Source organism: Brassica napus, chromosome A9 (genome assembly GCF_020379485.1).
Source record: "Brassica napus cultivar Da-Ae chromosome A9, Da-Ae, whole genome shotgun sequence".
Lineage (NCBI taxonomy): Eukaryota > Viridiplantae > Streptophyta > Magnoliopsida > Brassicales > Brassicaceae > Brassica > Brassica napus.
Window position 1 is genome coordinate 39,854,023 of NC_063442.1, and position 22,686 is coordinate 39,876,708.

General features: G+C 37.2%; 5 protein-coding genes across 9 annotated transcripts; 4 read left to right on the plus strand and 1 right to left on the minus strand.

Moving 5' to 3' along the window:
* Positions 1 to 3,220: 3,220 nt before the first annotated feature.
* Positions 3,221 to 5,613, plus strand: LOC106407288 (chaperone protein dnaJ 10). 3 transcript variants are annotated; one of them, XM_013848126.3, is made up of 9 exons: positions 3,221 to 3,359; positions 3,602 to 3,690; positions 3,783 to 3,842; positions 3,993 to 4,075; positions 4,153 to 4,318; positions 4,402 to 4,531; positions 4,681 to 5,018; positions 5,109 to 5,207; positions 5,339 to 5,613. In XM_013848126.3, exons 2-9 carry the CDS (start codon positions 3,604 to 3,606, stop codon positions 5,426 to 5,428), a joined length of 1,053 nt encoding a protein of 350 aa, XP_013703580.1. In that variant the 5' UTR covers positions 3,221 to 3,359; positions 3,602 to 3,603; the 3' UTR covers positions 5,429 to 5,613. The 3 variants fall into 3 exon arrangements, with proteins under 3 accessions (XP_013703580.1, XP_013703579.1, XP_013703581.1); XM_013848125.3 differs by having other exon boundaries at positions 3,228 to 3,359; positions 3,598 to 3,690; XM_013848127.3 differs by having other exon boundaries at positions 3,231 to 3,359; positions 3,598 to 3,690; positions 5,109 to 5,189.
* A 1,301-nt stretch (positions 5,614 to 6,914) lies between these two features.
* Positions 6,915 to 9,356, plus strand: LOC106365977. Of its 2 annotated transcripts, none has more exons than XM_013805502.3 (4): positions 6,915 to 7,109; positions 7,535 to 7,887; positions 8,154 to 8,200; positions 8,271 to 9,356. In XM_013805502.3, exons 2-4 carry the CDS (start codon positions 7,602 to 7,604, stop codon positions 9,174 to 9,176), a joined length of 1,239 nt encoding a protein of 412 aa, XP_013660956.2. In that variant the 5' UTR covers positions 6,915 to 7,109; positions 7,535 to 7,601; the 3' UTR covers positions 9,177 to 9,356. The 2 variants fall into 2 exon arrangements, with proteins under 2 accessions (XP_013660956.2, XP_048597496.1); XM_048741539.1 differs by having other exon boundaries at positions 7,002 to 7,131.
* A 680-nt stretch (positions 9,357 to 10,036) lies between these two features.
* LOC106365978 (late embryogenesis abundant protein) lies at positions 10,037 to 11,197 on the plus strand. Its single transcript, XM_013805503.3, has 2 exons — positions 10,037 to 10,412; positions 10,782 to 11,197. The coding sequence occupies exons 1-2, from the start codon at positions 10,086 to 10,088 to the stop codon at positions 11,004 to 11,006; spliced, it is 552 nt and encodes a 183-aa protein (XP_013660957.2). The 5' UTR covers positions 10,037 to 10,085; the 3' UTR covers positions 11,007 to 11,197.
* A 579-nt stretch (positions 11,198 to 11,776) lies between these two features.
* Positions 11,777 to 15,316, minus strand: LOC106365979 (SUMO-activating enzyme subunit 2-like). The gene is made up of 11 exons (XM_013805504.3): positions 15,112 to 15,316; positions 14,946 to 15,035; positions 14,548 to 14,631; positions 14,252 to 14,470; positions 14,027 to 14,128; positions 13,448 to 13,906; positions 13,126 to 13,355; positions 12,957 to 13,050; positions 12,695 to 12,877; positions 12,526 to 12,623; positions 11,777 to 12,355 (listed from the first exon to the last, which is right to left on the minus strand). Exons 1-11 carry the CDS (start codon positions 15,148 to 15,150, stop codon positions 12,064 to 12,066), a joined length of 1,890 nt encoding a protein of 629 aa, XP_013660958.2. The 5' UTR covers positions 15,151 to 15,316; the 3' UTR covers positions 11,777 to 12,063.
* Positions 15,317 to 17,240: 1,924 nt separating this feature from the next.
* On the plus strand, positions 17,241 to 22,681 carry LOC106365982 (RNA-binding protein 28). Of its 2 annotated transcripts, XM_048741541.1 has the most exons (18): positions 17,241 to 17,459; positions 17,547 to 17,607; positions 17,694 to 17,730; positions 17,821 to 17,951; positions 18,048 to 18,143; positions 18,231 to 18,342; positions 18,483 to 18,616; positions 19,335 to 19,474; positions 19,565 to 19,615; positions 19,707 to 19,789; positions 19,872 to 19,926; positions 20,008 to 20,122; positions 20,316 to 20,838; positions 20,958 to 21,171; positions 21,258 to 21,328; positions 21,413 to 21,581; positions 21,662 to 21,791; positions 21,881 to 22,681. In XM_048741541.1, exons 1-18 carry the CDS (start codon positions 17,352 to 17,354, stop codon positions 22,564 to 22,566), a joined length of 2,916 nt encoding a protein of 971 aa, XP_048597498.1. In that variant the 5' UTR covers positions 17,241 to 17,351; the 3' UTR covers positions 22,567 to 22,681. The 2 variants fall into 2 exon arrangements, with proteins under 2 accessions (XP_048597498.1, XP_048597497.1); XM_048741540.1 differs by having other exon boundaries at positions 18,048 to 18,342.
* The last annotated feature ends 5 nt before the right edge of the window (positions 22,682 to 22,686 follow it).

The following is a 22,686-nucleotide window of genomic DNA, read 5'->3' on the forward strand; positions in this document are numbered from 1 at the left end:
CATCTGATTAAAAGCTTATTATATAAAATTGAGGTTACATTTGTTGCCAAGAATTAGTTTTTGTTCAAAAAAAAAAAAGTAGGCATGTTGGGGGTGTAATTGGTCTAATATAAAACAATAAGGAGAAAGTGGAGAGATCATTGCTTTTGTCATCAACCGAGGCTGATTCAACGGTCATTAATGGCCATAGGTACAACTTTAACGGATCTACGGTCAACAGACCTGCAACCCTATTTGCTCAGTGGCACAGGTTAAAATAATTAAAACATTTCTACTTTTATTTTAAACTATACGCCGACAAAACGACGACAAAATAGGGGATGGACAAAATATATTCTTTGCACTATGACCCCACTTAATTTTGGATCAATTGTAAACTACCAAAACAAATTTGGAATTATTTCTAAGTTTTATAACTTAAAACAATAATATTTATATTTTTAGAAATTAATTTAGTTTTTCTTGTTGTTGATGCTCTAAGACTGAGTTTATAAAAACGTATTTGAATGAGGAGAATTTTGTTTTTAAAATTTGTATTCGATCTAATCAAGTTATGATTTGACATTTGTGATTTACTTATTTCTAAGTCTCTTCTAATAAAAATTTGCAATCTGTTCTATCCAAACAATACAAAACTCTGTTTTGACTGATTTTTAACATTTTATACATGGGTTTTATCAGTTTATGTGAGAGCATTAGACTTTGCTTTCTTTCTTTATGTTCAGCTTTGACAATTGGAAGATGGTGTGCACGAAAGTGTGAATTGTTCATTAATAAGGGGGTCAAATGTGAAATTTCATTCGTTACCTCATACGATGGACCTACATAACACGTGGCAGATAACGGAGGATTGATAAAACATAAAAGAAACAATTACAAGTAAAATACGGAGCAATTAAAGGAATGGTCAGCGGTCGTTAGGCCTTCCCATCTTAGTTTTGAAATATTTATTATTTAATTGTTTACTTTCACGAAATGTATTTCTTTTCTAGAAATCAGCAAAAGAATGAGTTTAAGAAAAAAAGACTTATTATTAGAAGGTTCATTAATTGAATCTAACAGCACGAATATTGACTTTCAGTTGATGCAATGATCAGTCCAGTTATGATTGGCGATGTACCTTCTGGAGAATTTTTAATCAATCATTGCAATTTCAACAAAACAACACTGTTTTTGATTTTAATTAATAAAATAATGTTAATGAGATTGAGAAATTCAAAAGAATAATCAGAAGGTGGTACATTTTAGATTGAATGTTAAGAACTGATATCTCTCTTTCCTTAGTCCTAAATACCACCCACTCGTTTAGGACTTTTAAGTAAAAATAATCAATGAGGCTCACATGGTTCGTTGTTCACACAGTGATTTTGTTGTTCAATTACACTGCCATGGAGGCCCCGCTGCCCTAGAAAAAAAACGGACATTCAAAATCAAAATATAGAAAGCGAACATAGTTGCAAGAAACTACGCTGTATCCAGTTCTAAGTCATTATAGCAGATGTCACGTACAATATGCACTGCTGCCATCATGTACAATTTATCAAATTCTCATGTCCAAATGATGTTTTTATTTCTGAAAAGGTAGCTAGGCTTATTGCAAATTAGTTTCAGCTGGCAGCAACAAGGAAGACACTTCAAGTCCCAAACTGTAAGTGAATGCTCACGCCTTTGGTCGCAGAATTTCTGAATCTTGTGTATTTGGGATCACAAAGAAAGAGATTGAGGCACAACTTGATGCTTTTAATAAACTAAATAATCAAAACAAGAAATCAGAATTCTGCTTCGAGTGTCAAATCAAACCCACCACAAATGCTGCAGCAAGATCTGAGGATTGGACATTAAAATTTATATATCCATAGGCTCCGCCTTTTTGAGCCTTAGACAACACTCCAAATGGATGAAGAATCGTAGTCCAACAAAGCCCATTAAACTTATAATAATCCCACAAGGTGTTAGGCTGAATTTTCAACATTACCAATAGTCAAAGCCATAATGACATTCAGGTGAATAAGATGTCACATTTGATCAAATAACAATTACTAAGGTTAAGGTTAAGATCTGCGTCTTGCGGTGAATATTATATATATTAATTATTTATATATATTATATATTTTTTTATATATTATGAAATAATAAATATATATTGAATAATTAAAAAGTCAGTAACATTACATATATAACTAAACTGGTGTTAACATATAATAAATTTATTAATCCAAACAATATTTTTTCATATTTGATAGGATATATAATTAAATTTAAATGATATTAACGTATATAGTATATTTTTAATATTAATGCCTATTAAATGATGATTTCTATTCATATGTTTTTTGATCATTTATATCATTTATAGCAAAAACTTTAAATTACTCATAACAAATTTTTTATTGCGTGATTAATAGTTTTAGTAATTTACAATTTTAAAAAAATAAGTTGTCAATGTTTGTTCAAAGATTTTATAAAAAAATGTTTAAAGTAAATTTCAAAATTAAAAGTTAAAATTTTATGTATTTTATATGGTACATATTTTAATTTAAAACGATACATTTGAATTTGAGACTTTTAACAATTTTAGTAATTTATAATCGTTTTTAAAATTTAAAATATAACATATACAAAAAATCTAAGTCTTTATTATATGGTTAATGTTGTTCTTTAATTTATTTTAATAGTTGAAAATTAAACAATATGATAAAAATATATTAATTTTTAACAAATCATTATTATTCAAAATCATTCATTGTCATAAATACTTTAACCACGTTAAGCAATTCCGTAACTTTTATTTAAATGATGAATTAATTATGGTTAGTTTAATAAAAAATTATTATATATTTAAATGTATTAGTTTATTTTTTAAAAAATTTAAAAAATTATTATAATAATGATACATAGCTATAAAAAATGTTGTAATGTTCTTCAATTAATATATAAAAGAATAAAAGATTGATGGTTAGATGGCGCCGGCGAGAACAATACCAAAGGTCCAAAAGAAAAGAAAAAGCACAAGCCAGCAGAGCTCTTTCCTCGTAATATAAAAAAAACACGGTTCAGTGGAACATTCTGAGACACGTGTACGATTCGGACACGATCACACGTTTTGAATTTTATTTGGTAACCGAAAAAAACTTGTCCTTTTCTTTCTTCTTTTCTTCTTCTTGACAAGGAAACAGCGTAAAGCCTTCACATCACAACCTTAATTTTCTGTGTGGGTTGCATCGTTGTATATTCTCTTATCACTCGTCATAATATAAAAAACCCAAATCTTTCTCTCATTCGCCAACTAACCAAAGAGAGAGAGAGAGAGAGAGAGAGATAAAGAAAGAGATCGATTTACACATACGCACGCACGACCAGTAAGCTTCTGCCTCCATCTCTCTCTTCTTATGTCTAGATTCATGCATAATCATCTCACGACGACTCCGTTTCTTTTTTCCTGATTGATGATCCGTGATTCTGGGTTTCTTGATAAGATCTGGTCTTTCGATGATCCTTGTTTTCTCCGTCAGGGAAAACATTGATATATATATGATTGGTGGGATCAGATGTTTTAACAAGTTTGAATAATCTGTGTCTTTTTGTTTTTTCACAAAGGAAGGTATGGTGAAGGAGAATGAGTATTATGACATCTTAGCCGTCAAAACTGATGCTTCCGAAGCTGACATTAAAAAGGCTTACTACTTAAAAGTAAATCTATTTTTCTTTCTTTTGTATCATCAAAAATCCTTATGGAATATGAGTAAACAAAGTTTTAATTAATGGTTTGATTCTGTCTCAAGGCAAGGAAAGTTCATCCAGACAAGAACCCTGGAGATCCCCAAGCTGCTAAAAACTTTCAGGTAAAATCAAATGCAAGAGATGATATGGTGTTTTTGTTCATTGCTACTGTTTCTTTGGGTTTTGGCATTGTTGTTTACTGGAAAGCCTGATGGATGTAATGCCATGCGGAGTCTCTCTCTAACATTTCATGTCCTTTATGTATATGAAAGGTACTAGGCGAGGCGTATCAGGTTTTGAGCAATCCTGAAAAGAGAGCAGCTTATGACAAATACGGCAAAGAAGGTGTTCAACAGTAAGTTTTTTTTTTTGTTACAAGACTCGGTATCTACCTTTGAAAATGTTGTGTGACACTCTTTTTTTTTCTTTCAGGGATGCAATGGTTGATCCTGCATCTGTGTTTGGTATGCTTTTCGGAAGCGAAGTCTTCGAAGAATACGTTGGGCAGCTTGCACTTGCTTACTTAGCATCCATCGAAGCTGACTTAGAATCATACGAGCCTGAGATCAGAAAGCAAATGCTTCAAGACAAAATCAAAGTACATTTTTTCACTTTATTTTTCTTCTTTATTAAACGATGTTTACTGTTTCTTTATGTAATGTATTGGAACTATACGTGCAGGCTCTTCAGAAGGAGAGGGAAGACAAGCTAGCTGCTACGTTGAAAAACAAACTCGAACCATTTGTGGAAGGACGTACCGACGAGTTTACCGAATGGGCAAACCAAGAAGCAAAGAGCCTTTCTTCTGCCGGTAAAAGAAAACCCTTTATTGTTTTCTTTTTATCTACCGAATAAGTTTTCTTGTGCTTTTTTTAATAAATTCAAAATTTTAGCCCAAAAAATAAAAGAATTAAGTTTTTTTTTGGTTCCATTGTAATGTTGCTTGTGACTGTGTTTAAGGTTTTGGGGAGGCGATGATGCATACAATTGGTTACATATACACAAGAAAAGCGGCTAAAGAGATAGGGAAAGGCAAACGGTTTTTGAAAGTGCCCTTCTTAGCTGAATGGGTGCGTGACAAAGGCCACCACATGAAATCTCAAGTGATGGCTGCTTCTGGTGCGGTTTCGTTGCTTCAGCTGCAGGATGAGGTGAACAGGTTGCATGAGCACCAAGGAGATAACAAAGAGGAGCATATTCAGAAAGCCATCGAAGCTAAAATGGATGCTTTGCTTCAGTCTCTCTGGCAAATCAATGTTCTAGACATCGAATCCACTCTCTCTCATGTCTGCCAATCTGTAAGAGAGTCACACCTTACATTAATTATTACATAACAACCAACTTTCTAAGTACTTATTACTAATTAAATATTGTTTTGTCTCGTATAGGTGCTTAGAGATCCAAGTGTTTCCAAAGATGTACTTCGAGCACGAGCCGTGGGGCTAAGGAAACTTGGAACGATCCTCCAGGTGAGCAAAAGCAAAAGGGTTCGTGGCTTAAAACATGACAGAGGAGCGCACTGAGTTTTTATTGATATAAGATTGTTGTTGTTGTTTTGATTCATGAAGAAACCAATGTATAAACTTAGACCGTGCATGCATCTCTGTGTTACTGTTAGGGTGCTAAGAAGCCATACACCAGAGGAAGCAGCTTACGTCACGAAGCCGTGAAACTGGACACCGGAGGTTCTTCAACGGCGACGTCCTGAAACTCCCATCATCTTTCTTTTAAAACAGAGGGAAACCGGAATTTAAAATGCTGTTTTTTTTTTACTTTTTCTTTTTTGCTATTGGCTCAAGTTTGGATTTGTCTTTTATTCTGAGGTTGTGTTTCTGAGAAAATGATTCATCAATAGATCAAACCTAACCTATTAAGGCCACTGCTTAGTATTGATTTTGGCTTTAGATTTTGAAAATTATAAACATTTAAGCTATAAACAAAAATCAAGTTTTGTAGGGTTAACAAAACAATTTGATTATTGAACAAAAAAAACTTAGGAAATGACTTTTTGATTGTTTTTTTTTGGAGATTTTAGATAATAGATGTTTTTAGAATTTAGTAATTTACATAATAGATGTTTTTACTATTCTAAATTAAATTGAATGTCATTTAAAATTTATGATTAACTATAAAATTTATAGTTAACTATAAAATTTATAATAAATGACTTATTGAATAAGTAAATTAAATTCTAAAACAACATTCGCTGTATAACAAGTAGAATAAATAAAATAATTTCTTCAGAACAACTGTAAATTTGTAAAAATATATATTTTCATTTGTGTCTAAAATACCAGAGTCATATAATATGTAACCGAGGAAATATGTTCATAACTGAGCTGAATAAAACGGTGGTTATTAGGTAAGCTAATAAATTAATTAAAACTAACAAAATGAGTTTTTATCATTTAATAAAATTTATTTTGGTCATTTTTTTTCACTAAAAATTATTTTTGTGGTAAAAATTTTAAAAATAATATCTTAAGAAATTTTTCTCAAACAAAATCGCAAATATATTTTTATAATCATAAATAATCTAACTGTTTGAACTTTTTTGGTCGGCCAATTGTTTGGACTTTGGAACTACAATAATAAGTGATTAATTAATTTTTTTGTTTCTTAAAAACAAAGTAAAGGGCGTGTTTTAGGGGCGTTTTATTCCCTTTGATGTTTTCGCGTTGGCTGTACAAAAGGTCTAAAGCGTGTCATATAACATGCAGAGAACTTTTAGATTCCCAATTTTAGTCCTTATGAAAAATATAGTTTTTATTAGACACCCTCCAACTTTATTTTTATACTAATAAACCCACCAATGTAACGACGACGCTTCGTGAAAATGATGGTCAATTATTCGCGCTTCGCCTTCCTTTTTTGTCTTCTCAGAACAGAAGCAGGACGTGGCACCGTCCACCTTACGTCACTTGCTTCCTTCCGCTAAAACTAACGGCATCACGTCGGCAGAGCACTATAGTCAAACCGTACTGTTACTTCGGTTCTGTTAAACCGGTGATACCCATGCTAATCCGACATGATCAAACCGAATAATTAAAAAATACTTGAAAATTGTGATGAAATATTTCAATTATTTATAGAGAAGGAAAATTTAATGCAATTACGTAAACATATACTCGAAATTAAAATTTTGGTACGGTTTTAGGCTCCGTAACCGGTTTTACCAATCGAATTATAACGGCGTTGAGTAAAACCGTCAGAAAAGACTTTGTATTCGTCTCTTTCACACTCTCTCTCTCCCTCTTAAGGAAAGAGAAGGGAGGAAGGAACAAAAGCAAAGCAAAGCAAAGCAACGCAGTGTTTACGTATCCGTTTCTCACTCTACAAATCCACCGGTCTTATGTGAAACTGTCTTCGTTTCCAAGTTCCGGGAGCAGGTTTCGTCTGCTCAAATTGCCTGTTAAGATTCTTTAGGGGATTTTATGTGATAGGGGTGTCGATTTTTAGGGTTTATTAAATCTATTTTAGGGGGTAATCTCAACGAAGCTTGTAGGTTCCTTGGCCTGTATTCTCGGATCTGTTCAATTTTGAGATAAACCTCTGATTCAGTTTAGCTATTTTTGGTGTTAAATGAGATTTATTTATTTATTGTTAATTTAGAGTTTTTTTTTATATAGTGAAGATAGTCATCAAAGTTCACTGGTCATAGTCATGCCAAGTTTAAGTTTTTTTTTTTTTGTGTGTGTGTGAGATGATCACAGCTCTTATCAATGGTGTTAGTAACATTGTATGTTATTGTGTTTGGTTTTTTTCATACTTGATTCTGATTTGAGTTCTGTTTTTTTGTTTTTTTTTTGACAAGGTTTTGAGGTTTCATGCCCCCCAAACAATCTAAGCTAAGCTTAGAGTAGTTTTCACACTCTTCAGTTATGGGGAATGCTTGCTGTGTTGCTGCTCATGACAAAATGGTACTCCCTAATACATCGGCAGTGGAGGGTTTGCAGAGAAACAATGCTAGGTACTCTCCCAATTGGAGCTTTCGGTGGGATAATAGAGGACGAGTGGCTGGTGAAGACACCTCTTTAAGTTGGTTATCTGATGGGATTAGTCGTAATGATGGCTCTGATCTCAAATCCGAATCTGCTTTTGTATCATCACAAGGCTCTCCTTTGAACAATCTCCAGACTCAGTCATGGCAAAAGTCTCCTGCTTCCGGTAAATAAAAAAAATTACGACCTTTTAGATATTTTGTTTACTAGGAAAACATGTTTAATCTGTCAAAAACTGTAGCCTGTTTTGTGTGGTCCACTTGGAACTTAGGAATACTTTTCTTACAAAACCTGTTCATGACATGAGAAGACATTGATATGTCTGTTGGTTGACACAAGTTGTCTCTCTTGTTTGCTTCTGGGATTGCTTTATTATTGATCTCTAAACTGTGACTTTTCTTTGTTTATGACATCACGTGATTGTTGTGGCAGATCAATCGTTTTCAAGAAATGCATCCATGGACACAGTCTCTGAACAGGTAAATGAATATCGGTAATATCTGCCATTTATCTCTGTTAATAAAACAACCTCTATTTTGGTTTCTGCAGATCACCCAGAATCATGTTAAACGTTCTGTTTCATTAGCTTCTCAACCATCATCCTTCTCCACATCTCCACTCTCTTCCCATAGCCACTTGCCACTGCCACCGGCTACTAGTTCATCGACTCTGAAACTGACACCACGCACTCGTCTATCGAAACAAGTCTCAGATAGTCAGATCTTGGGATTCAACTCACCAACTGAAGAGAGGCTTGGAAGCGAGTCCCATTCTGGGCCATCTGATGGTTGGTCCATGCAAGCGTTTTCCGAAATGATGGCGTATTCTCGAAGAGAGTCTTGCTCCTATGACAACGAGTGCTTATCAGGTCTTGGACGCGGCAAGATAGACCATCAAGGAAACGGAAAGTCCAGTGATCAGCAAACCTGCGGTGCTTGCTCTAGACCCTTGTCTCAGAAATCGTTGCTGAGCAGCCAGAAGATCTTCGCCACTAACGAGCTCTCTGTAGCTGCGATTCTAGCTTGTGGGCACGTCTATCATTCCGAGTGTTTGGAGCAGATGACACCTGAGGCCGACAAATTCGACCCTCAGTGTCCCGTCTGCACGTTGGGCGAGAAAAGAACATTCAAGCTGTCGGAGAAAGCATTGAGGGCAGATTTGGATTTGAGAGCTAAACAGAACAAGATGCTAAGGAAACATGTTGTGGACAGGGATGACTTTGTCATGTTTGATCACATGCCCAATGCAGCAGCAGCAGCAGCAAGCGGTAGTGGTGGACACAAAGGCAAAGTCTCCAAGCTGTTAACGAGCTCAAGCTTGAGAAGCTATTCACCAAAGCCTTTCCTTGCGAGACACTTCTCTTTCGGGTCCAGAAGTAACAGTGTCAAATCCCCTAAAGAGAATCATTCGGCGAGGAAGAAGGGATTCTTCTGGACCAAATCTAGCAAACTTTGAAACTGTAAAGGCATCTTCACTTGTGAGTAAAGTCATAAGTTGAATCTTTGTGCCAGATTTTTTTTTGCTGATGTTTCTCTCCATAAGCTTTGGCCCAAGTCAACGTTGCGGATACTTATCAACAATACACACTTGTTTGTGTAATAGAATTTCTCACAAATATAAGCACTCTTTCTACCATTTAAGTTTCTACATTCCAGAATTTTCACACTTGTAAATATAATAATTATATATAATTTAAGGGAACAAATTAATGATTAGAATAAGTATTTTGATACATGTTTTTTATGTTATATGTAGACTTAATTTTTTATTCATGCATGCAATATATTAATGTTTTAAAACCAATCCCAGCCATAGTTAATAAAACAAATACGTAAAATGGCAATATTAGTTGTTAAACCCCAAAATAAGGTCTTGTTGGTTAGGGACAAGGCAGAAAAAATAAATTGTAGTACGATTTTAATAAAATACATTGGCTTATGATTCAAGGTTTGTTTGTTTAAACTTTAAACGTGTTTTTTGGGGTTGTTAACAAACCAGCTCGTTATTATGTTTTGGTTCATAAAAAAAAAATCCAAAGACCGACCAAGCTTATACCAATCTTAAGCGGTTCCACGTCCCTTCATCAAAAGCCAATACATCTGTCCATACAAAACTCCGTAGGTGATAAACGTTGTTCTATAAACTTATCAAAAACAAAATCGTTATTATGTCTGGATTCGTGACGTATTTGTATCAAAACAAACATATGACACGTGGTACTCCTCTCCAATCCTTGCGTGGCAAAACGTTTCACACAAACCGGCACGTCGATCATAACCATGCAGAGGTTAACATGTTATAATATATACACACTTTGTTCGATCGCAAACTTAATAGTCTTTCCTAAGAAACGAATTGGGAACAATGGCGGATTTGAAAGACGAAAGAGGAAACCCAATCCATCTAACCGACGAACACGGAAACCCGGTTCAGCTCACTGATGAGTTCGGTAACCCCATGCACATAACCGGTGTCGCCAGCTCTGCCCCTCAGTACAAGGAGAGTGTTACTGGTAACATTCAAGAGTATCGAACCGCAGCACCACCAGCAGGAGTCGCTGCAGGCACCGGCGTAGCTGCCACCACGGCCGCAGGAGTCGCTACTGGTGAAACTACCACGGGGCAGCAGCAACACCATGAATCGCTTGGAGAGCACCTTCGTCGCTCAGGAAGTTCATCAAGCTCTAGCTCGGTGAGATTCTCATGCGTCAATAATTCTTTTATAGCTTCTTTAGGTTAAGGAGAGTTGATAGGGTTCTTGCATAGAATTTGAATATATATATTTCGAAATAAAGAAATTGATTTTAAGTGTTTCAGTGGATATCTTTCTACAGTTTTTATATATTTAAATACAGCAGTAATATAGAATTATACGGTTGTTGAGTTTATCTTCTAATTATTCATGTAAGATATTAATGCTACCTATTGTTGATATTTTTTAAAAGAATTTGTATTTTGGGGATTTGTTTCGAATACTCCTGTGTAAACGTAACAGACTCGTATACATATGGATCGTTCTTTTATTGGTTAACGTGTGTTTGATGTTAAAATATATGTGAAGGAGGACGATGGACAAGGAGGAAGGAGAAAGAAGGGCATGAAAGACAAAATCAAAGAGAAGTTAAGTGGTGGTAAGCACAAGGATGAACAAACCCCCAGCACTGCCACAACTACTGGACCCACCACTACCACTGGAGCCGCCGCCGCCGACCAACACCATGAGAAGAAGGGCATTCTCGAGAAGATCAAGGAGAAACTCCCCGGCCACCACAACCACCACCCGTGAAGACTGAAGTTGTTTTTCGATTTCATGAATAAATCGCTTGCTACCAATGTAGATAGTTTTTTTAAATCAATTATGAATGTCGTCTAGTAAAAGTCTGCTTGATTTCTGGTTCATTAGTGGTTTCCAGTTTGTGAACTTGTATCATGTTGCTGCTTTCATTTATAAGAAAAAGATTGTATGTTTTGTTAGCATTTTTGTCCAGCGACCAGAAATAATATTCAACAACTTGGTTAAGCAAAAAACGTTAATCATGCCGTTATGCACCTACTTTTCTCGACTTGGTTCGTGCTCTTAGAGATATTAAGCTAGTTAATGGGATCTCGTTAGATTTCTAGTCCTGCTTCTTCCCCTCCTTGTCTTGACATAGGGGAAACATAGTACTTTGGTCTCAATTTTTTTTTTAATAAAGTTAATTTGACAATTTACGCAAAAATGAAACATTCGCTCATTATGATAAATATACTAATAATTATACTTCTATCTCTATTCTCTACCAACCGCTGAATGCAAATGAGCCGATGACATTCCCATTGATTGTGGGGCCAAGTCGTCAGCCAAAGAGACCTTGAAGAGTCTTTAAAAGTAACTGGTTGTGGATAAACAAATGCATGTGTAACTAAATACTTCGCTATGCATTTACTACTCACCTTCCCATGTTGTAGGTTGTTGATAGGTTACACATTTCCAAGTTTTTGTCAAAGCGTAAGTGAAGCAATCCCTCCTCTAATGCCTTGTATTAGAGGAGATGTATGATGACCACATATAAGAGATGAATTGAAAAAGTAGTTGAGAATTAAAATACAAGGGCGCTCTTACAGTTAGTGAAAACTGAAAATATTACAGAAACTATGAAAGCAAAGTTGCTTTCGCTTGAGTTTGCTGAGCTCCCTCCTTCAAAGGATCCTAAATAAATACTTTTAACCATCTGAGTAATTCTTTCCCCCCATCAAAGAATCCCCTAATCCGTACATGTAATTCTCGTGACACAAGCTCAGAAAGTACAAAGTTAGAAAGAACAAAGAGCAATGATTCAGAGATCAGAGCTTTTAGAAAAAGCCTATTCAACTCTTTTCTTCTTCTTGCTGACCATCACGGGATTTTCAATCTCCATGATCTCATCATCATCACTCTCGACGTTCTCTGTTTCTTTCTTATCATTCTCGGGCTGAGTCTCAGAGAGTCTTCTCTTCTTAGAAGCCATCTCCGGTCCTGAGGAACTCTCTGTCACATCAACAGCCTTCTCATTCTCATTGTTTGACGTTGATGCGCTCTCGCCGTTGGTAGCTGGAGATTGTGTCCATCCAGAGAGAACCATTCCTTCAGGTTCTTTTTCCTCGTCAAATTCTTCCCTGTGACAGTACAGAATAAGCAGCAGATGATGCATCAATCGACTGACATGGAACGATGGAAAGACTACTACAAAGCTTTCAGTACTACATTTTTGAGAATAATAGGATGATGTCTGATTAAAACCCATCTCAGATAACTAAAGCAGTATTCAAAAGGTATAAGAAAGAACCTGTGCTTGACATTAATCTTGCAAGATAGCTCTTGCTGAAGATCTTCCACAGTGAGAATGCTTCCATTGATAACAGGAGAAGGAAGTTCTGACAAAGACTGAAATAGAAACACAAACATGTAAGAAAAAATCCCATCCCTGTATTTGAAGAGTAAATTCTAGATCCAACCTTTTCAAGGTTAGCATTGTAGTTTGCAACCATAATATCATCAAGATCATCACCGACTTCGTACAGAAGTGAAGCCCCATGCATAATCAGTGGTAGGTTCATTCCAAGCTTGGCTGTGACAATTTTATCAACCAGATCCCGTAGTTTCGATTTCTGAGTATTGACCTCAAGTACTAATGGGGTCTGTCAATATAAAAGGAGAAAAACCAGATGATTGGTTTATGCAAGAAAACTATAAGATAAAAAGAAGTAATGCTTATACCTTGGAACAGACATAGCAAGCAGGATTAGGTTCAAATGGCTCCACTGGCATAAGAAGCATCTTTCTGCTTGGGTGCTCTAAGCAATATGTCATTCTACAGAGAGACGTCAAACATAAAAATGATATATATTAAGGACTCTGAAGCTTATGAAAATTCAAAGTAACAAACCTGTACTTATCCGCATCCTTTTTCAGCACTTTGATTGCTTCGATAACAATCAAACCAGCAACAATGGCGTTAGTTGTAGCAACGGCATGAACAATGTTCCCAGCGATACCTTTGGCTTCAAAAAGACTATGCAAAGGAATTCCAAAAGACTCAGCGCGGATATTTGCAGCAGCAGTGACAAATTCTACAGCTAACTGGTCATCTTTGTCAAAAGTAAGGTGTCCTATTTCCTGTGGCAGCATATAGAAAAAACCATAAACTAATCAGCACACTTGAAACTTTTATATATACGGAGAGAGTTCACAGAAACGACTACACAGACCTTCTTTCTCTTGGCGAAGAACAACTTCAATGCTTCTATGAACACTAGAGAATTTTGTGTTAGACCCCACAATTCCTGTGGATTCTTCAGGCCAAGCAACGGCATGGCAGAGACCGTTGAATCATCATCAGTAGCAGAACAATTCTGAGTGGTCCCATTTTGTTGAGACAGACTTTCAGGCAAGACTTCCTTACTGTATATAGGCCTAGGCCGTGTACGGTTTTTCCATGTCTCCTCATTGGACAACGCCGCTTCAATATTGTAACCGAACACATGATCATATATCTTTCTACCATACTGATCAATATCTTCATCTTCTGCACGCTCGAATACATCTTCTGTCTCTTTGGATGAGCTAGCAGCGTTGTTGGCACGCACATTAAGATCATTATCTTGATTCTTGTCGCCAAACAACTTCGCAAAGAGCAGGTCTTTTGCCCACACGATGCAGTGCACAAACTGTAGAATCAATCCAAAATTCATTTGCACATCAAAATCAAGAACTGCGTCTTAGGAATAACTATTCAAGATATAAAATCATTTCTCCAAGGTTCACAAAAATCAAAACAGTGGTAGTACCTTAGTTGGAGTGCTGGTTATTGTACAGACAGGATATGTCTTTGGAGCAGGTTTGGTCTGGCACTCATAGCATTCTGTCTTTCCCTTCACGTGCACAGTTACCTAATCCGAACACAAAAACAAGTATTACAAAGTAAAATAAGAGATAAACTATCAGTTAGACCATTCAAGCCTTAGCATTAGAGTGCATCTAACTCATATATTCTGCTTAAGAGAAATAAGAACCTGTCCTAAGAAGCCAGTCGTCCCGCTTTCTACAAGAGGAACATCAGCTGCAAGACAGAGGCGATTGACATGACGCCTTGCGTCCAAGTTATCCAGTCCATTCAGAACAACATCAAATTGCTTGAAGAAATCGACATCGAACTCAGGATTCTTCACATTAGCATGGTATGATCTTATGTTAATGTGAGGCCTAAATCTCAAGACTGCATCTCTGGCAACCTGGCATAGAAAATATATCAACTCTTATGAACTGGTAGCATCCATTGGAGTTCGCTAAAGAAGGGATAAAACAATACCTTAGCCTTGGACTGCCCAACATGAGAACGACGGAATAAAAACTGCCTATTGAGGTTACTGACTTCGATAGTGTCCATATCAATCTGTAACACACGCGAGTAGTCAGCACAAATAAAAATCTAAACTTGTAAGTAACTTCTCTACTAATGATTGTAACTGAAAATTTCAGAAAAAGAACCGATGATAATTAAGCTAATCATGAATCTACAAAAAGCACAAAACTTGAGACAACTCTAATGTGAAGCAACGCTCTCAAAAAGATGTAGAATTTGTCAATAACATAATAAAACCCCTAAACCTAAAATCAATTGGAGATTCAAAATGCTTGACCGTTCGCCAGCTGTAAATTACATATAAATTAACGAGAGGAAAAAAAAAACGAAAGAGAGGAAGTTACGATATGAATGTCTTGGAATCCAGAGAGAGCAAGAGTCTTGAGTAACTCGCATCCAATCCCACCTGCTCCAACCATTAGCACTTTCGCCCCCTAAATAAACGAGAAATTTCAAAATGTTTCGATTGAATTTAAAAAAAAAAAAAGAGAGTAGCTTTCCAGAGCTTACTTGAATGGAGGATTGTTGCTGCTGCTGCTGAGTATCCATGGAAGGAGAAATGAGAAGACGTAGCAATACGCTAAAGCGACGGTTCAGAGTAGAAGACGGGGAGAGTATCGAATTTTAGAAATTAGGGTTTATGTTGAAATGTGGAAGAGTCGGGGAAAATAATAAGTGACAAAGAAGACTCCCCTCACGTGGGGGCTTTTCTGTAAATTTCTTATTCCGAATATTATTTAGTTGACTTTGTATTACCGTATCAATTAACCAATGGTTATATTTTCTTCTTTATGTCATCAATTAACCCAATGATTCCGAGGCTAAAACAAGTTGGATAAGTTTATTCTTCATATATATTTGTCCTTACGTCTTCTTCTTCATTAAGTTTTCATTTAACTTATCTTTACATCTTCTACGACAAATTACTTGTTTTGACCCAATTTTTTTTTTTTTCCACTGGAATTTTATTAAAAAGAGTTAAAGCCCAACAGAGGCTAACCTAACACATTTACAAACAAAAAGGCCAAAACATAGGCCACGGAACAACACAACTATGGGCCAAAGCCCAGCAAGAAAACTGTCGAGGAAGAAGAGACACGCCGCTCACCACGTGTCCGATCGCCCAGCGATCAATAAACACGCGTCAGAACGCGCACCGCATGCTTCCACCGAAACCAGGGAAGATCGCGTCGGAACTCCGCCGACGGCGAAGTCGAAGCAACGGAAACCGTTCAACCAGAATGGCTAACACGAAGCTCGAACCGAGGAGACAGCCTGGTGGATCTGCGAAACGAAGAAGATACAACAACCGCCTACAATCGATCGGAACCCTCTGACTATCTTGAAACTCAATCGGACATCTTTAAAGATACCAATAAGCTTGAAGATGCAACAACCCTAAAACTCTTGGGGAAAGAAACATCAGAGGAACGATCGAGAGGCAGTGAACAGAGGAAGACCGGAGACGCAGATCTAGACGGAATCGGGATTAACCCGGAAGATAGCCGGCGAGATCGATGCTGGAGAAGCCACCGTCTCCCGGAAACAAAAGCCGGCGAAGCCTGCAAAAGGAAACATGGCTTCCCAGAGACAAGAGCCCGACAACGCGGGAGTCAGAATCCGGTTAACACCAGTGATAGCTTCGTCTCAATCTCATCTCTGTAAAAGATGAGAAAAGAGAGAACAGAGAGGAGAGAGACCGGAAGCTTTTTTTTCAGATCTCATGATTTTGTTTTGACCCAATTCAATGAACCGTAGAGATTATTATTAAATTTCAGTACACAAAATAGTAATATAAGATTTTCCTAACTATTAAATATCAGTACACAAAATAGTAATATAAAATGTTTCCTAACGCATTCGTAGGATATGCATATCCTGATTCGTTAATTTTTTTCCACTTTGGTTTTGGTCAATATCTTTTTTGCGGCTCTCAATTTTTATAAGTAAATGCAATTTTTTCTCTAAAAAAAATATTAAATGTGATCTATCTATTATATCGCAATCCGTCTAATTTGAAAAATGTAACATTTGTAATGATCAAATAATAAGGTGCATTGATAACTTTTATTTTTGTTTTACGAGAGTTTGAATAATAATATTAAAATAATATATCGGTATTAATAATAGTTTTGATTGTAAGAAACTAAGAATGATAATATTTAAACTAAAATATAAAATTTTAGGTTTTCGGGCTGCTTTTAGCCTAAATAGGTTTAGGCCTAAAATACTCAAAATCCAAAGAAGTTTAGTCCGAAAATCCTAAATTTTTTTGGGCTTATAAAATTAAACACTGCGGTCAGGTCGGAATGTACATGTCTAACTATAAGTGCATTTAATCGGTATTGTGATGTGTTTGTAAATGGTTGCGAAATAGTGAAAACGAATAATTTGGGTAGTTTATGAGGATCGATAACGAAATAAACGTTATAGTTATGTTCATTGTGGCCGTGGGGTCGTCGATTGCATTCAGTAAAGCTGACACACGGTGGGATAAAAACCAGAGGATTTGAGTTGTGCTACAAACAAATAAAAAGGAACCGACAAAAAAAACCGAACCGAACAAACCGAAATCGTGTGATCCGGTTCGACGTAGCAAACATCCGAATTAGCCGGTTAACTTGGGTTTAGTAGTTTCGTAAAGTAAAACCCTAGATAATCTTCTCCTCCACCGCCTCTCTCTCTCTGCAACTCAAACCCCTAATAACCTCTCGCCAGTTTTCTCCGAAAGGTATCATCAATCAAAGTCAATGGGGAAGAACACGAAGAAAGAGAGGAAAGATGGAGAAGAAAAATCTCAACACTCTGCTGCCACTGTGTGCGTCTCTGGCTTGCCTTATTCCTTCACCAACGCTCAGGTAACTTCCCGAGAATCCATATGAATGAGCTCAGATACATGTGTTCCTTCAAATCCCTAGTGTTTGATTTTCTCCAAATTGTTTCAGCTCGAAGAAGCCTTTAGCGACGTTGGTCCCGTCAGGCTTTGCTTCATGGTCACAAACAAAGGTTAGTTGATTTTACTTCACGATTGAAATCAAAGCTATCTCGCCGCCTTCTTCGGGAGCTGAGCTAATCGTATTTGTTGGTTACAGGATCAAACGAACATCGTGGCTTTGCTTTTGTTAAATTGTAAGCTAATAATAACCTAATTAAACTCAATTCTCTTACGTGATAGATAATTGCTTCTTACTTACTTACTGGGTCTTTTTGTTTTGTTAGTGCTTTGCCAGAAGATGCTAACCGTGCCATTGAGTTAAAGAACGGTTCTACTGTTGGCGGCCGTAGGATTACAGTTAAACAAGCCACGCATCGGCCTTCTCTTAAAGAGCGTCGTACTAAAGCAGCCCAAGGTTGGTTGATTGTGTAGTTAACTTTTTGTAATCTAATGATTTTATTTAGTATTTGTTTTTATCTATTCGTTGACATTGGTTTCTTTTTTGAATTAGGAGTCTCATTACCTGATAGTTCCCAGGCAGAGAGTGACGATAACAAGGACAGTTTGGTCCCTGAGACTGTGACTGAGACTGAGACAGACAAGCAAGGTATCAGTCTGCCTAGATTTGGTCTCAGAGTCTTTAGTTGGTTTAGTTTGGTCTCCTTTATCAATACATTTGTATTTGCTGCTTCAGTTCCTCCACCGGAGAAGAAAATAGAGAAGCCACTTGAGCGCAAAAAACCTACAAAGCCAGCAAAGCTTCTTGTTGATTTAGCTGATAAAGAGACATGTTCAGACAAGCAAAGGTATGAGTTTATAACAAAGAGCTGGTTTTTGTGTAGAGATATATATTATATCTAGCGTTTTAGGGAACACCTTGTAATTATGTACGTTGCGTCCTCGTTTTTCTTTCTTATATTTATGGTGTTTTTTTCATTGGGTGAAGAGTTGCAAGAACTGTAATCTTTGGTGGCCTTGTTAATGCTGAGATGGCAGAGGCAGTCCATAGTCGTGTCAAAAAGATTGGCACTGTGTGCTCCGTCAGATATCCCCTTCCCAAGGAGGAGCTTCAACAAAATGGTAAGATTCTTTTAAGAGGCAAATGCTTGTTTGCATGACCCTGACCAAGGTTCTTAGTTATGTCTATTAGTACAAGGTCTTTTATTAAGTTATGTTATTAACATATGAGTTAGATGTCAAGTTATCCATCAGAGCTGCTTGATCTAGGGTTCGGTGTAGCAGAGAACGACATTTGTTATTCCAGGCACCACATAAAATGAATAGAGTCTTAAGTAACACTACTGGGACATGAATCTCCATTAATTACTAGATTATGTTAGCCATATCAATATTCCTGGGCTGTGAAAATATGTATAAAAAATAGACATTTTTTCACTAGTCGAGGTTTATGAGGTTAGCTTTTGGAATATTGCTGTTGAAATGCATCTCTTGCTCATGGTTTCCTTTAATAAGTTATCTTTTGGTGCCTGTTGCCTCCCGTTTCAATATCTTGTGGCTGCACTATATTTTGTTACTTCATATCTATACTTATTTTTTTATATATTTTGATATAGTACACACGTGTATCTACATAAATAGTATATATCACGTCATAAATTCTTGTAGCTTCTGTGCACATGCCTTTTCTGGTATCTGATAGTTTGATAGATACACTATCCACTTGTTAATTACCACTTTGAGCATTAGTTATAAGCTTATTTTTATTCTCTTATAAGAGCATGCCAATTTCTTTGCTCATGATGCGTTCATTAAGCGTTAGAACTATTATCTTTGTCAGGTCTTACCCAGGACGGATGCAGGGCAGAAGCATCAGCCGTTCTCTTTACGAGTGTCAAATCTGCTTGTGCTGTTGTTGCAACACTACATCAGACAGAGATAAAGGGAAATCTCATTTGGGCGCGTCAGCTCGGTGGGGAGGTGAGCATTATTTTCTTTTCACTGATGTATAAAGTTAACTGATAAGCATTCAGAACAGTTCATGATCTCTTTGTATTTTATTGGACCCAGGGATCCAAGGCTCAGAAGTGGAAACTTATTATCCGGAATCTTCCTTTCAAGGTTGCGATAACCTGGATTCTTTGTTATTTCTACAGTTTCATACAGTAATCTGTATGTTTTTTCTCATGGATTTTCTTTTTGGAATATACAGGCTAAACCTAGTGAAATTAAAGAGGTCTTTTCAGCAGTAGGGTTTGTCTGGGATGTTTTTGTTCCTAAAAACATTGAAACTGGGTATGTTCTAACACGTCTTTGTAGTTTTCTTGATTATGAATAATTGAATGTACACTATTCTCATTTAGTGGATTTTTTGCAGGCTACCTAAGGGTTTTGCATTTGTCAAATTCACGTGTAAGAGAGATGCAGAAAATGTAAGATTTAGAAACATGGGCATCTTGATTTTGTCATTTTCCATTCAGACCACTCGTCTTATTTATCTTTTCCATCTTCAGGCAATACAAAAGTTCAATGGGCACATGTTCAGTAAAAGGCCTATAGCTGTAGACTGGGCTGTACCTAAGAATCTCTATAATGGTGCCGCTGATGCCGCCACTGCTCCAGAAGATGGTAAGTTTACCGTATTGTTTTCTATCGTTGGGAATCTAAATAACATACTTGATGATTTAAAACTTTTTGTAGTTATTTTGTATATAAGTTATGGTAATCTATTAATGGCACGATAAAAATGAATGCAGTCAACCGCGGTGGCCGAAGTTTCGATTTACCTCTTCCTAACAGAATATTCATATTTTTTTGGCAGGTGAAAAAGATGAAAGTGATGGGGACAGTGATAACAGTAGTGTTGATTTGGAGGAGGTTGATGATGCTGTTGAGAGCCACCAATCTTCAGGAGATGATACTGATGATGAGCCAGAGGACGGCAGTAACAAACCGAGCGAATCAGATGCACTGGTGAAAGATGCTGAGACCGATGTGAATTTTGAGGAGGAGGCCGATGTTGCGAGAAAAGTGCTTAAGAACTTGCTTGGGTCTTCAAAAGTAACTATTGCATCTCAGGGTGGAGAGACGAAGGAGTCAGATATAAACATACTCGAGGATTCATCAACTAAGCCTGTCGTTGAATCTTCTGATGTCTCTGAGCCTTTGAAATCCAGTAAGACCAAAGAGGCGGCTCCCAAAGAAACGCAGGAAAATGATGATTTCAAGAGAACTGTATTTATAAGCAACATCCCGTTTGATGTTAGCAAGGAGGAAGTCACACAGAGGTTTGCCGCATTTGGGCATGTTGAATCTTTATTCCTGGTTCTCCACCCAGTCACAAAGTAAGCATCCTTCTATGCTTTGGAAATTCATTCATTCATAAAAGCAAATTTAGGCTCTGGCATCTCCCTGAGCTCAAAGCTTCACATTTAGTCTCTCTTATCTGTTTTCTTTATTTCAGACGACCAAAAGGGACCGCTTTTCTCAAGTTCAAAACAGCAGATGCATCAGATGCAGCCATTTCAGCTGCCAGTACTGCAGCAGGTGTTGGTGTCCTTCTTAAAGGAAGGCAACTGAGCGTTATGAGGGCTGTGGATAAGAAGTCCGCAAAGGACATAGGACTCGAAAAGACAAAGGAGAAGAACATTGACCATCGGAATCTTTATCTTGCTAAGGTACGCACTTCTCTCAATCCTCACAAATCTCTGGAAAAAATCAAAATTAGCATTCACTAATATGGATCCCGTTTTGACTTTCACAGGAAGGTCAGATCCTTGAAGGTACACCTGCTGCCGAGGGTGTGTCTGCAGAAGATATGGACAGGCGACGAAGGTAAACCTTTTTATACTTCCTCATGCATTCGTGTTACTATTTAGGGTTAGGAGGTAACTGAGCATGTGTGGTTGCCCTTTGCAGATTGCATGAAAACAAGATGAAAAAGCTTCAGTCTCCTAACTTCCATGTATCTAAAACGAGGATTGTCATTTATAATTTACCAAAGTCCATGGATGAAAAGCAACTACAGAAGCTCTTAGTCGATGCTGTTACCTCCCGTGCTACAAAGCAGAAGCCAACCATCCGACAGGTCACATATCCACCGCCTTTGTGCTAACAGTTCAAACATAGTTCTATTATATGAATCTGGTTTGTTCCTTTTTGATGCAGATCAAGTTCTTACAAAACGAGAAGAAGGGTAAAGTTGACACGAAGAACTACTCACGTGGAGTTGCGTTTGTGGAGTTCACCGAGCCTGACCATGCTCTCGTGGCCCTGAGAGTGCTTAACAACAACCCTGGTATATATTGCTAAACTCTAATATAGTATTCAGTAAACTTTCGAGAATCACAATCTCATATTACGATCATCGGTTCGGCTTATTGGCAGAGACGTTTGGCCCTCAACACCGTCCCGTTATAGAATTTGCTGTTGATAACGTCCAGAAGCTGAAGGTGCACAAAGCTAACCAGCAGCAGCAACGCAATAGATACAATGAATCTAGGGAGCAGCGAGAGAACGGCGAAGCGCAGGGAGAGGACAATCATCCTGGCAATGATCTAAAACGAAGAACGAGGGATGGAGATAACACTGGTTCAGTGGAAGAGAATGCAAACGGGTATAAGAAGAGGAAACCTATGCACCCACGTGAACAGAGGAGAGAAGAATCAAAGCCAGAGGAGAAGAGCAGTCTCTCTGTGAAAGAAGATGGAGGCAACAAGAGGCCTACACGCACTCAAGGAAACACTAAAGAACCGGCTTCAAACCAGAAAGGCCAATGGAAGAAGAGACAGCAAGAGGCTTCTGAGAAACCAGATGAGAAGATATCCAAAGATGTGAGCGATGCGCCAAGAAAGAGAAAGTTTGAGGAGGTTAGAGGCGGAGAGAATGTTAACGGGCAAAGGAAGAGAAAGAATCAGAACGAGAAGAAGAAGAAGCAAGATGGACCCCCCGAGGTTGTGGACAAGCTGGATATGCTGATCGAGCAGTACAGGTCTAAGTTCACCCAGAGCTCAACCAAAACCGGTCCACAGAAACAGAGTTCCGGTCAAGTCAGGAGATGGTTCCAGTCCTGAGACTTGTAATGTCAGTTTTGACCTCGAGATGTCTTTGAAATGTTGCATGATTAACGTTTGTTTTTCTTGATTCTGTCTGAAAATTCTCCATAATGTTTATTTTCTGTTGCAAACATGTTT

What these genes read in the sequence shown, in the direction of transcription:
- LOC106365978 (XM_013805503.3), top strand. Translation starts at nt 10,086, where the DNA reads ATGGCGGATTTGAAAGACGAAAGAGGAAACCCAATCCATCTAACCGAC. An exon ending in GTTCATCAAGCTCTAGCTCG is followed by an intron (nt 10,413 to 10,781) that starts GTGAGATTCTCA and finishes ATATATGTGAAG; the next exon opens with GAGGACGATGGACAAGGAGG.
- LOC106365979 (XM_013805504.3), bottom strand. Translation starts at nt 15,150, where the DNA reads ATGGATACTCAGCAGCAGCAGCAACAATCCTCCATTCAA. An exon ending in GATTCCAAGACATTCATATC is followed by an intron (nt 14,632 to 14,945) that starts GTAACTTCCTCT and finishes CGTGTGTTACAG; the next exon opens with ATTGATATGGACACTATCGA. An exon ending in TAACCAGCACTCCAACTAAG is followed by an intron (nt 13,907 to 14,026) that starts GTACTACCACTG and finishes TTGATTCTACAG; the next exon opens with TTTGTGCACTGCATCGTGTG.
- LOC106407288 (XM_013848126.3), top strand. Translation starts at nt 3,604, where the DNA reads ATGGTGAAGGAGAATGAGTATTATGACATCTTAGCCGTCAAAACTGAT. An exon ending in AAAAGGCTTACTACTTAAAA is followed by an intron (nt 3,691 to 3,782) that starts GTAAATCTATTT and finishes TTCTGTCTCAAG; the next exon opens with GCAAGGAAAGTTCATCCAGA. An exon ending in TCTCTCATGTCTGCCAATCT is followed by an intron (nt 5,019 to 5,108) that starts GTAAGAGAGTCA and finishes TGTCTCGTATAG; the next exon opens with GTGCTTAGAGATCCAAGTGT.
- LOC106365977 (XM_013805502.3), top strand. Translation starts at nt 7,602, where the DNA reads ATGGGGAATGCTTGCTGTGTTGCTGCTCATGACAAAATGGTACTCCCT. An exon ending in GCAAAAGTCTCCTGCTTCCG is followed by an intron (nt 7,888 to 8,153) that starts GTAAATAAAAAA and finishes TTGTTGTGGCAG; the next exon opens with ATCAATCGTTTTCAAGAAAT. An exon ending in TGGACACAGTCTCTGAACAG is followed by an intron (nt 8,201 to 8,270) that starts GTAAATGAATAT and finishes TGGTTTCTGCAG; the next exon opens with ATCACCCAGAATCATGTTAA.
- LOC106365982 (XM_048741540.1), top strand. Translation starts at nt 17,352, where the DNA reads ATGGGGAAGAACACGAAGAAAGAGAGGAAAGATGGAGAAGAAAAATCT. An exon ending in CGCCACTGCTCCAGAAGATG is followed by an intron (nt 20,123 to 20,315) that starts GTAAGTTTACCG and finishes TTTTTTTGGCAG; the next exon opens with GTGAAAAAGATGAAAGTGAT. An exon ending in GTTCTCCACCCAGTCACAAA is followed by an intron (nt 20,839 to 20,957) that starts GTAAGCATCCTT and finishes TCTTTATTTCAG; the next exon opens with ACGACCAAAAGGGACCGCTT.